The 13,212-nt window shown below is 46.4% G+C and overlaps 1 protein-coding gene across 1 annotated transcript; it reads right to left on the bottom strand.

Annotated features, from left to right (window-relative positions):
- Positions 1 to 5,874: 5,874 nt before the first annotated feature.
- LOC125580698 (NADH-ubiquinone oxidoreductase chain 4-like) lies at positions 5,875 to 9,913 on the bottom strand. Its single transcript, XM_048745676.1, has 2 exons — positions 9,344 to 9,913; positions 5,875 to 6,275 (listed from the first exon to the last, which is right to left on the bottom strand). The coding sequence occupies exons 1-2, from the start codon at positions 9,768 to 9,770 to the stop codon at positions 5,890 to 5,892; spliced, it is 813 nt and encodes a 270-aa protein (XP_048601633.1). The 5' UTR covers positions 9,771 to 9,913; the 3' UTR covers positions 5,875 to 5,889.
- Between the last annotated feature and the right edge of the window lie 3,299 nt (positions 9,914 to 13,212).

Below are 13,212 nucleotides of genomic sequence, written 5' to 3'. Positions count from 1 at the left end.
CGATTGGTGGTCCGATGCTCGGATGTTCGATGAACTCGACCGGAATTACCCTTTTGAGTCCTGGATCGGAACTTGATGCTAGGGCCGCGAGGGCGTCCGCCTGGACATTCTCGGAACGGGGGATCCGCGTAAGGGCAAAAGAGTCGAAGTCTTGAGCTAGACCTTGGACCAATTTGAGGTACGCGTCCATCCTTTCGTCTCTGGCTTCATACTCTCCGCTGAATTGACTGGCCACTAACTGGGAGTCGCAGTAAGCGTGGAGATTACGTATTTTTAATCCGTGAGCCAAACGTAGCCCTGCGATTAATGCCTCGTATTCGGCCTCGTTGTTCGAGGCATGGAATTCCAGCCTGAACGATTGTTCCAAGATCTCGCCCGTCGGAGAGGTGAGACGGATTCCGATACCCGATCCTTGCTTGGATGAGGATCCGTCGACGTGGAGGAGCCAGGTGGAATTTGGTTCCTCATTGGTTATTGTTCCCGTTGGAAGTTCGACCAGGAAGTCTGCGAGCACTTGTGATTTTGCGCTTGTCCTCGGTCGGTATTCGATGTCATACTCGCTCAACTCGACCGCCCACTTAGCCAATCGGCCTGATTGACTTGGGCTATGCAAAATTGTCCGTAAGGGAAAAGTCGTGAGGATGACAATCGTGTGGGATTGGAAATATGGTCTTAGTTTTCGGGCCGATGTTACGACCGCGCATGCCAATTTTTCCATCAACGGATACCTAGATTCGGCATCCAGCAAGGTTTTGCTTATGTAGAAAATAGGTTTCTGCTCCCCGCGTTCTTCCCTGATCAGGACTCCGCTTACGGCCGTTGCCGACACAGCGATGTACAAGAATAAAGGTTCCCCTTCCACGGGTTTTGCGAGGACTGGAGGGGTAGCTAAATAGCGCTTCAACTGTTGGAAGGCGTTTTCGCACTCCTCCGACCATTCGAATTTTTTATTTCCTCGCAGGACGTCGTAGAAGGGCAGGCACTTATCTGTTGATCGTGAAATAAATCGGTTGAGCGCTGCGATTCTGCCGGTCAGTCTTTGGACTTCCCGCTTATTCTTTGGTGAAGCCATCTCGATTAGTGCGTTGATCTGTTTTGGATTCGCTTCGATACCGCGGTATGTGACCAAGTAGCCGAGGAATTCCCCTGATGCCACGGCGAATCTACATTTTGTCGGGTTGAGCTTCATGTTATGGGAATTTAATTGCGCAAAACACTCTTCGAGATGTGACACGTGATCTTTTGCTTTGAGGGATTTGACGAGCATGTCGTCGATATAAACCTCCATCGTTTTTCCGAGTTGTTTGGAGAACATTCGGTTTACGAGTCGTTGGTAAGTTGCACCGGCGTTTTTGAGGCCGAAGGGCATTACCTTATAGCAATAAGTTCCGCGATCGGTAATGAACGCAGTCTTCTCGCGATCGTCGGGATTCATCCTAATTTGATTATAACCTGAGAAGGCATCCATGAAGGATAAAAGTTCGTTGCCCGCTGTTGCCTCTACCAATCGATCGATATGTGGTAGAGGGAAGCTATCCTTTGGACATGCTTTGTTTAGGTCGGTAAAATCCACGCAAACTCGCCACTTCCCGTTTTTCTTTTTGACTACTACAGGGTTGGCGAGCCAGTCTGGGTATCTTACTTCTGTTATCGACCCAACTTTAAGCAATTTTTCGATCTCATCGTTTACTGCGGCAGCACGTTCGGGTCCTAGCTTCCGCCTTTTCTGCTTGATGGGTTTGAATGTTGGGTCGATATTCAACTCGTGACATGTTATGTTAATGTCGATCCCCGGCATATCTTCCGCAGCCCATGCGAATGTATTGAGGTTCTTTTTAAGACAGGCTATGAGTTCTGTTCTTAAGGGCTCGCGGAGATTGGCTCCAATCTCAACGCAGCGTTCCGGGAAGGCTTCGTCGAGACAGATCGTCACCACGGGTTCGCATGTTGGCTCGCGTTTTTCGTCTAGGGCTGCGATGCTGCGAGATTGCCAGAAGAGTTCCGCTGAATCTTGACCTCGTGTATCTTTGCTGGAGGTCGTTTTCTCTACTTTTCTAGGAGTGATCTCGAGGATTGGTCTTTTTCGTTTCAGTTCAGCGGCGAAGCAAACCTGTGAGACTCTCGGATTTCCCCATATAACCTCGACTCCGTTAGGGGTCGGGAACTTGAGGCAAAGAAAGCCATGGAAGCCGTATTTCGGCCACAAATGATCAAATTCCTTTGGTCTAGTGGCAACATCTGCCCTGGGTTACCTGAGATTGTAACTTGCTTCTGGTCTTGGATTCCCTAGGACCGGCACTGGCAAAGATGGTACGTTGATGGGATTGCGCGCATGGCGTTTAGCCATGGCGTCCCCATGATAACGTTGTAAGATGCGGGATGGTCAACGACTAGAAACTCTGTGACGTTCGTCACAGTTCCGGCTTTGACAGCGAGATTAATCGATCCGTAGGCCATGGTTATTTCCCCCGAAAGTCCCAGCAGTGGGCTTGGGTATTTTGTGACTTTGGATTGATTGATCCCCATTTTTTCGAGCGTTTCTTTGAAGATGATATCGGCCGAACTACCGGTGTCGATAAGCACCCTAGCGACGTCGATATCTCGAATCGTCAACTCGATGACAAGGAGGTTGTTTCGAGGTTTGGCCCGATCGACCGTTGCTCCCCCCTTGAATGAGATGACGTTCGCGCACGTTGAGTCTTGCATATCGTTTCATATCGTTGAGTGGCTTTTGCGAGTTAGATTGATCCGTACTGTCCCCCCTCCTTCTAGCGCCAAACTGTGGGAACCAAAATTCGCACTGTCGATTTCCGTTTAAATAAGGAAACTAGGAAAACTCTAATTTCCCAGAGGACCCGGATATCTGCTAATTACCACACGTCAAGCAATCAGAACACGAGAATAACAACGATAAGAATAAGAAATCGAAAAAGAGAGCAAATTAGATCTTATTCCGAATCTGCGTATGAGCGTTTACAACAAGGTATAAGCCTGGGCTCGAGAGCTGTCGTCGAGATTCCTAGTTCTAGCAACCCTAAGACGGCTAAACCTAATTGAGTCGCAGCTCGAAATAACAAAAACGGAAAATTGCCTAAATTGCTCTAAGTGCTAAGTTTGCTCTGAAAAGTCCTCTCCCCATGCTCCTCGCCTAGGCCTCCTTATATACTAGCTCCAAGGTCGGTTTACGCTTTTACTCTTCTACCCTTAAGCCGTCATAGCATAAAAATGGAGATATTCCATTTTTCCCAATCTTCCAATTATCTTCAAAACTTCCGTATTTATCCGCGGAAACTTGACATTTATCCTTCCTTGTGGACCAAGCGTAAACCGTGCTGCTGTTTACGGGCTTTTGGTTAAGAAATCGTAGGATGGGCCTCGAGTCGTGTTTTAGATCCTTTTGGGCCGTCTTCCGACTCGACACGTTGACTACGAATTCTTTTCGATAAAGAATGAACTTTCCGCGGTTTCTAATCCGCGAAGTTTGATTGATGGATTTGAATAGCGGAAAACATGGACTGAGCTTGCTACGGTCTTCGGGAGATAGCATTCGAAGTTTTGACGAGAATTCATGGATTGATGTCGTATCGATGTTCGGAAGGGTTCGATCGCTACACAGCGACTGAACTTCGGCTCGAGCCTGGTTGCTACGTAGCGACCGAGCTATGGCTCGAGCTCGGTCGCTACGTAGCGACCGAGCGGGACGAGCGCTCGGTCGCTACGTAGCGACGGAGCCTTGGCTTGAGCTTGGTCGCTACGTAGCGACCGAACTTTGGCTCGAGCTCGGTCGCTATGTAGCGACCGAGCCTTGGCTTGAGCTCGGTCGCTACGTAGCGACCGAGCGGGACGATCGCTCGGTCGCTACGTAGCGACCGAGCTTTGGCTCGAGTTCGGTCGCTACGTAGCGACCGAGCGGGACGAGCGCTCGGTCGCTACATAGCGACCAAGCTTGGGCTCGAGCTCGGTCGCTATGTAGCGGGACGGACGTTCGGTCGCTGCGTAACGACCTGTTTTGAGCTTTCGTCGGACATCTCGATTCTTTCTTCCGTAAAGCTTTTTCGTAAGGAAGAATCTATTTCGAAAAGTACTCTTCGGAGAAATTCTTATATTCTTCCTCGGACGTTTTGAATGTTAAATTTGTCGTAACCGTTTTTGAGCCCAACACAAATAATCATCAAACAATCAAACATAACAAATTCCTAGACCTATCATTTAAGAATACAACTTGACTAATAATTATAAAAGTCCACAGATCGCACCCTCACCTTTGCCATAAGGTTGAAAGTAGGTTCTGAAACTAGCGGGTTGACACTCTGTTCTAGTGATCTGAAACTCTAAACAAGATAACGTCATCAGATATAGATTCCTTGCCGCTAGATCTTTCCAGCGACACCTTACTCGCCTCCTAACTCTCTCTGGTTCACCGGAAAAACTTCTCACAAAACCCCTATGTGAAACTGGAAAAACAGGTTTCGGACTTAAAATTTCTGGATTCAGAAAACAGTGATTTTTCTCCAAATTGAAGATCGAATAACTTCCAGAGTTTACCTCGTCATGAAGCGTTCTTAGTGGATATAGAAAGATGGTAACGTCAGCTTTATAACAATATCACGAACGTCACCTAACTCCTTTTGTATCAACCAGAAATTGCTTCCCAATATGGCTCTGCGAAACAGAAAAACCAGATCTGGACCGAATTCAGAAACGTAATGGTTTTCTCTCAACTTGTAGATTGAGTAACTAACTGAGATTACCTCGTAATTGAGATCCAAAAGTTGCTGTGTCTTCCTTGCAACGAGATCTATCAATCCAACTTTAGTTCTTTGCCTAACACTTTCGTATCTGGTCGCAAAGTTCTCAAATACTAAGTCATCTTTTGAACTTCATCTGTTTGCCAACAAGATGAATTTTCGAAATACTCTTTCCTTTTCCTTTAGTTCCCTTACAGTACAAGATTTCTCTAGGTACTGCTGGAATATTCAGTTCAGGTTCTTTACCACCTTGCACAATACTGAAATGTGAAAGACATTGTGAAAATATGCCAACTCCTCGGGTAAGTCCAACTGATATGCTACAGCCCCGATCCTTTCAGTTATGACTTATGGTCCCATGTACCGCAGTCTGATTTTCTTCAACTTCCTCAGATTATTAGTCCCTCTAAACGTTATCATTTTCAGGTATCCTGCATCTCCAACTTCAAACTCCAAATCTTTTCTTCTTTTGTCTGCATAACGTTTATGGCGCTCATGAGCTTCTTTAAGCTCTCCACACACTGCCCAGACCATTCAAATTTTATTTCCTTTCCTCTATGGCACTTTTAGGCGTATGTCAATTACTGACTGATGTTACCTTTACAGGATCCACAACCACTCCTTCTGAAACTACATGCCCCAAAAATCCTATCTTCCTTTGCCAAAAACTACACTTGCTCAACTTAGCAAATAACTGATGTTCTCGCAACTTATTCATCACCACGCGCAGATGCCACTCGTGCTCTTCTTTACTCCTCGAGTAGACCAGGATATCATCAATGAACACAATTACACACTTATCCAAATACTCCCGAAACACGTTGTTCATCAATTTCATAAAGGCTGCTGGCCCATTAGTTATCCCAAAAGGCATCACTACGAACTCATAATGTCCATAACGTGTTCGAAAAACTGTCTTCCTCACATCCTCCTCTGCTACAGATATTTGATGATAGCCAGAAACTAAATCAATCTTTGAAAACAAAAATTCTCCTCGTAGTTGGTCCAACAGTTCTTCAACATATGGTACGGGTACTTGCTTTTAAATATGACCTTATTCAGTCTCCGAGAATCAAAGTTTTAAAATTTCCAGCATTTTTCTTCACAAGTAGAACTGGTGCTCCCATGGAGAACTACTTGGTCAGATGAACCCTTTGTCTATTAAATCCTCTACCTTCTTTTTCAACTTCGTCAGCTTTACGCGAGCTAAGCGATTGGCCGCTCTAGACACTGGAGTAACCCTTGACTCTATCTCAATGGTGAAATCATCTCTCCTTGATTGTGGTGGTCTTTGAATAGTTCCTAAACGTCTTGGATTAAGATTACCAGGTGAACTCATATCGGCCAAAGTAAAAGAAAAGAAAATGGTAGAGAGATTCGGCATGGTGCTCACTAAACCTCCGTAATATCTAACAAGTCGAGTCTTATGTCGGTCATATAGAACACCAACACATAGAAAAAGGGCTAAAGGAACCAGTCCATGACTTAACATCGGTAGAATACTACCTCCAATTCCCTGTATGTTCGATAGAACGAAAGATTTCTCCCGGAGTACGCCGATTACCCCCCCAACCGTACAAGATAGTTACCACCTATCATACGGCTTTCTAGCATCACTTATTTTTCTGGTCGTTCCGCTCTGTCGATTGATGGTAGTATAAGAGATCTGTAACCCCCCCCCCCCCGAAATTATTTACATAAGGGTTCCTGCTTCCTACCCATAGTTAACATGTATCTCCCCGGGTCATACTTGAGTATCACATCGTAGACCCCCGCCAAACTCTATCTTCCTTATCAGTGAACCGGAACTTAGTGCGTAGGTACTCTTCAATGCAACGTGGACGAGACGACGTCACATACTACGATCACTTACAAAAGTCTTGCCCTTCAGCTCGGCAATATGGAACCTATCACTCCCGCCGTTCCTTTATGAGGTCTTATCAGGATATAGGTAGGCCCAAGCCTTTCCTTTCCCACCGACCGAGAGGTAGTTCCTCACGGTTGACAAATAGGAGTGACGGCCGTAAAAGAAGGGCACCGGCCCCATTCCTCCCTCCCCCCATCCTCTTTCTTTCCTTCTCGAGAAAGAGAAAGAAGAGAAGAAAGGATTGATTCTCTTCTTTCATGTGAGAACGGCCCTTTCTTGTATCGAAAGGTTTTTCGTGCTATACACCACGTTGAGAAAGTCCAACCTCCTATGGTACCGTACCTCTTTTTTTTACCTCGAAAGGTCTGCAAGCCTTATGATGCTACAGTCGGCTGTCCACAGTGCAAGGGGTAAACTCGGACTCGGATGGGATAGGATTGTGCGTTCGGGCCCTTCGGGTGTCATATTTTGGTCGAGTTTACCGTACCCCCCGCCCTTATGTTAATGTTAGGCGACCGTAATCTTTTGTTACGTTCCACCGCTGTTACGCCAGAAAGAAAAGGTTCCACACGAGCTCTCGTTCTGCGGCGTGGTGGCAGGACCAATAGGTGATTGGCTCCGAGATAGGGGTTCCTCCGTAGGGGTCATACAAATACATAGGCCCCTTCCCTTATCTTTTGGATAAATGGGGTGCTTTCCGATCTACGGTCCCTCGGAGCGAAGGGTTAGGCAGGTAGTATGGGACCTCTGACTTCCAGCTATGTGCTGTGCGGCTCCCGCGAAGCGAATGAAGGGAAGCTCTTCGAGCTTACGGGTGAGCGTACGTTTACTCTCTGCCTCTTTGATTGATAGGCGGGCGGTCAAAGCCCCCTACTTAAGATTCCATTCATAAGGGTATTTTTTTGTTGTCGTCACGCTTTGGTTAGGCCGACCTATAAGGCAAGTTCTAGCTTCTATAGTGGCCCTTCCATTTCCACTTTGTTGTAGTTTGTATTTTGACTGAATGAATATATCAAACCAAACAAAGGCGAGCAGTATAAGCCCTTCTCTGGCCCTGGGAAAAGCAGCGAACTAAGGTTTTGTACCCTTGCAACTATGATAGAAAGTCGTTTGCTTGTTGCCAAACCCCTTCGCAATCAAAGTAGGCCGCGACTCTTGTATTTTAGTCGGGCGGGGGAAGCTACCGCTTCCTCGTCTGGCTTCTGGCAAAGCTTCTACATTGCTTGCGCGAAAGTGCTTTTCGCTAGGTCAAAAAGCTTCCGGCAAAGCGAAAGAAAAGATCTGATCCAATAGAAATCCGCATATTGAGCACAGCTGATATGCGGCTACAGCTAGGCGATCATATCATGCCATAAAAGACTTTAATATGTATAAAGAGATCCCCTATATATACAGATAGAATAGATGTTTATGGACAGACATTCCATTGATTCTGAGTTTTGGGGCTGAAAAAGCTTGTCGATCCAAACAAATGAATCATTCTTCTGGTATCTCTGCGCCCCCCCCCCCCCCCCCCCCCCACCCCAAAACTGACCCAAAGCAAAGCGCCCATTCTCTTTGCGCGCGGGAAGGGGTTCCTCCAGCTTCGCTGAAGAAGCTAGGTTCCTCCGTGAAGTTCATGAGACCGCGGCGGAGTGGAGCAGGCGCGACACTCTTTTTCCTTAGCTGGATCTCTCTGGTGCCACCTAAACGGTAAGTAGGCGGCGGATGTGTGACGTTTGGAGTTGTCGTTCGTGCACCTGTCCCCAATGGAAGAATGAGTGATCCGTTCCCCTGCAGATCATGGCCTTACCACTCGGTCCCCGATGGCCAGCGGGGTATTCGGTATAGCAGCTCACGTTCATTTGCGCCTTTCTGCAGGACTGGGCACATGTTAGTTGTAGGAAGTATGGTTCCGAAAGTGACTTCGGTTCGCCAGTTCAGGCTCAACTCCTCGCTTTAGGTTAGCGGACCTATGGCTCGAGCCGGGGCTCCATGCTCTTTCTTTCTGTGTGGGACGATGCCGGGGAGAGAAGGGAATGCGTCGAGGCGGCGAACAACAACAAGACAACTACATTTTTGCTTTTCCCTCCATGAGATGAGCCCAGTGCATTGGACCGATGGATAAGAAAACTGATCTGGCCCAAAAAGCGCTGGGGCGCTCTACGTACGATGTAGACTCCATCAGATACATATCGATTTCTTTCTGATGGATCAAGAATAGATAGTTGTCTCATCAATAGATAGAAATAGGCTCAAAGACCTTATAATTAATTCCCTCTCTATTCTCTATCTATTTCTACTCTTTAGATCTATCAGAACAGATCAGGCTATCTATCAATCGATTTGAAAATAGCACGCATCTCGCTTTTCATTCATTTTCGCCACGCCAACATAGCCGCCATAATAAGAAGAAGCAGGCAAAGCAGCTAGAAGCAAGCACTTCTAGCCCATTGATTTTGATTTACGAATGAATTGGGAAAGCCAACAGAAAGATTCGATTCAGACTTCATGGAGCCGGTGCTGCTGTTGCCGTCTAACGACCGTCCCCCCCACTCCCGTCCCGGGGCGCTAAGGGACTGAAGGGAACACACAGCAGTGTTTTGCTGACGCCTCGAATCAAGCTTTTGTTGCGACATGCTATGTTTTCTCCCCCATTGCTAGTAGGTTGATGGGTCGCATGCCCGACACACATGTTTTGGCCTTGTGTGTCCATAACTCAAAATAGGTAACCTAACGGCCGCCGCCCGACTAAACATACCAATAGTCACCAGATTCATATGGGCTACTGAGGAGTAAGCAATGATCTTCTTTAGATCGATCTGTCTTGAAGTGGTCAAGGAAGTATATATTATAGCAATCGCGCTTAAAGTATAAATGAAAGGAGTAGAACAAAGTGTCGCTTCGGGAAACATGGGTATTGAAAATCTTAAAACCCCGTGGGTTCCAAATTTTAAAGGAATTCCTGCCAAGATGACGGATTCTGCCGTAGGTGCCTCTACATGAGCTTCGGGTAACCAAATATGAACTGGTACCATAGGCACTTTGACGGCGAAAGAGGCGAAAGAAGCAATCCATAGAAAGATTTGGCACCGCTCACTAAATTCTGTGGTTAATGATATTTGTAAATCGGTGGTTCCTGTTTGGAAAAGAGTCAACAGAATAGCTAATAGCATAAAAAGAGATCCAAGTAAAGTATAAAGGAAAAACTGATATGCTGCCTTGATCTTTCTTTGTCTCGAACCCCATACTCCTATAATAATGGTAGAGTAAGGGGTGGCCCCAAAGCGGAATTGACCGGGGGTGCTTGGTCGAAGCTCCAGTAGGTAGCCACTCCCTTCTCAGGGAACCGTACGTGAGACTTCCGCATCATACGGCTCCGTCCCGAGCTTCCGTCGTCGGCCCTTGTCATTAGACCACTATCTATGCATGTATTTTTAGCCTGGACTCTCTAATCTTTTACTTTTCGGGTGGTGGCGAACTAGGTAGCTTTCGTTGCGGGAGATGCCCGCCCATAGGGCCCGGCACCTGCTTCTTGCCCGAAAGAACCGCTCACTAGCTAGCCGGACTAGTGGGGCGCCCTATCTGGAGACATACTGAAAACCATACCTTTCAAACCGAACGCAACGCCCGTCTTCAAAATCTAAAGATAAATGGGCTCGTTAAGAAGAAAGATGGAGTGCGGCCTGTAGAGCACATGTAACGCACAGTCGGGTTGCTCACACAGCGGATCTCTCTTTCTTATAGTACGAGAGAAAGAGAGATGTGAAAGTAATAGCCTTACCTTATGTTATGCCCCCCCCCCCGCCCCCCGACTTACGGCCTTTACGCTACTACTGTGATGTGAGCGGTTCTTTCGGGTTTGATCTTTCCCAATTATCCTGGCCGGAACTTATACGCAGCACTTATACGGAGGTGCATGCATAAAGGTTTGGAACTCTTTTTTCTATCTGAGAATCTGAAGGGCAGGACCCTATTCTCGAACCCTCTTGCGAGCTTAACCCTGCCCGAGGAACGCCTTTTGATTTGACGGGGGCAAAAGAAATGTCTCCACCAGCTGTCAACAGTCTTTCTTCGGAATTCTACTGAACGGGTCGATCCTCTGCTCCCCTTTGTTTTAGGAACTTATCCTAAGGTCTCCTCTCCTTTATGTCGAGTGACAAAAGTACCTCGCCAAGAGCTATCCGGCGACGACAGAGGAACCAACCCGCTTGCTATGGCGGGGCGGCTTTTTTGTTTCACAATAAGACCTGGACGATTATCCCTAACCTCGGTAGCTTACGAGTTTACGTCCATCCCTGGTCGGGTACAGTTTCCTTTTGATTTATCCCTTGTAGACGTTACCTGAATTCGCGCAAGTGTGTCCACACCCCCCCCCCCCCAAACAGACTTGACGAGGAATCCATTCTCGCGAACAAACACAACCCCTACACACACCTAGTAGCACCCCTTCCTGCCTATCCATACAAGACCCGAGTAGGCGGGTCGAGGTCCTACGAGGTACCCACTACTCGGAGTACCCTCCCAAAAGGAAAAAGATGTGTTTGTCAGGTTCGGTTCTTCTTAGTTGGATTGGGCGGGTTCGACAAGAAATGCTATGCTTACACACAAGACTACCCCTCTTCCCGAAAGCTTCGCGGGGACTACTTTACGACGACGGACGACCGCCCATAGGGGGTTTACTGCACAAGACCCCTGCAGAGGAAAAGTTTTCTCCCAGCGAATATAAGATACTCCGCTCCGCACAACATAGGGATTGGCACGCTTTCTGGAAAAACATAGAATAGTAGAAGATCCAGCATGCAGAACACGGCGATCATTAGAAATTGACGAATTAAAAATGTTGTAATATACTCTTTCCCATAACTTCTCATACCAGACCAACCCACTGAAATGCAAATAGGGATCAGAAATGTGGTCAATATCACGAAGAATAAATAGATACCGTCTATACCCAAATAAAAATTGATGTTTTCATAAGGAAGCCATCGAAGGCTTTCCACAAATTGAGATTTGGCCGTACAAGAGTCGAATTGTATCCGAGGAACAGGAGAATACAAAAAGTAATAAGAGAGGCACACAGACCAATTAATCGTATCGGTCGTATTCTTGAATTTGGAATGAAAAGAGGAGTAATGCTTCCTAGCACAGGACACAGAATAAGACCACTTAGATTAGAATAGCATTCACAGAAATGTTCTAACATAGAGTAGAATCGAACATTGAAGAGATTCATTGACAACAGTCAAAAGATGGGCGCTAAATTCCAATACAATAGGGGTCTATCAGTTCAAGTCAGCTGAACACCGTGATTTATGAGTGGGTAGGTGGGTTAGGCCCACCAAGAAGTAATGAGGCTAGTCTCCCCTTGGAAGTAGTGGTGCCCCCTTCCCGTGTATGCGCCTTTATTTATATTCTTTCTATTTTTACATTCTTTATCCAATGGATAATCTTTCTAAATCAATCTCTCGGGCAAAACACAATTCGTCGATTTCAATCCCAAGGTGCACCTTGCCTTTTTTCAGGTAGCTTTGTTACGCTTATTCAGCTATTGGTGCATTGGTCATAGCCAAAATTCGTCGAAGAAAATGAAGTTTTGTCTTTCTTTCAATCCAAATAAGAGAACAAAGAAACCATTAAAAAAAAAATCCAGGATGACAGCTTTCAAAGAGTAAGAGACAGGGAGGGGGAGGCTTTCGAAACCAAACAAGACTAGAAGGAACATGGGAATTAGCACCATTCCTATGAGTGTTTTTGTCTTGAAGAGCCAACAAAGGGAGGCGCCATTGCCCTCATCAATGAATTAATGAGTTTCTTCGCCCTCTTTCTCTATCTCGGTCTCGGTTTAGCATCATCATATATCGATCCGTATAAAATTTGGATTGGTTGTAGCGCGGGAGCAGCTACTCCATGCTGTGGCTGTGGGGGTGGGGGCAGCCTAAGCCTGATAGAGGCAGAAGCCGGGGCCACCGGAGCTATCTGCGTCGAGTGTGTCGATTGAAATATTTGGGGAGACAACTCAAATTGCCAGCACAATAATCGAAAGAGTCGTGCCGTTCAAAGTGGAATTGGAATGTAAAAAAATCAGAATAAATGGGATTTGATCATTCAGCGCGGTGCAGCCCTTATAAGGTAAAAAGCTTCAGCTGTTCACGTTACAGCTACTTTGTTGGCTCTTACTATACTACGATATTTTCATTGATCGTAGCTAATTCTGATTCCATTGCGAAACGAAAACCGCTCCTTCTGTAACAACTGATTCTACACAAGAGCAAAAGAGCATTTTTCTTCCTAAGGATCTATTCATTTTTCCATTAACAGTCGAACCAACCGGAGAGAGATTGCTTTTATCACAGACCAGAAAGCCAGGAGCGAAGCCTGCTTGACCAACGGGAGAAGCCAACTCGGTAAAGCTAGTGTACGGTTCCTTTTCTTGCTTGACGGTACGCTTTTAACCAAGCCTAATCCATATAAGAAAAGCAAACAACTATGAAAACAGGGCAAGAAGATGCAGACGGACGGTACGCAATGAGACTGGAGTACCTGGCAGGGGGCCTAAATAGACAGTACGAGGGTGAAACGCACTTTAGTGACTAGAGAAAGAAGTTCTCTAGGCGA

Source organism: Brassica napus, chromosome C1 (genome assembly GCF_020379485.1).
Source record: "Brassica napus cultivar Da-Ae chromosome C1, Da-Ae, whole genome shotgun sequence".
Classification (NCBI taxonomy): Eukaryota; Viridiplantae; Streptophyta; class Magnoliopsida; order Brassicales; family Brassicaceae; genus Brassica; species Brassica napus.
This window is presented reverse-complemented; position numbering and strand designations above follow the sequence as displayed.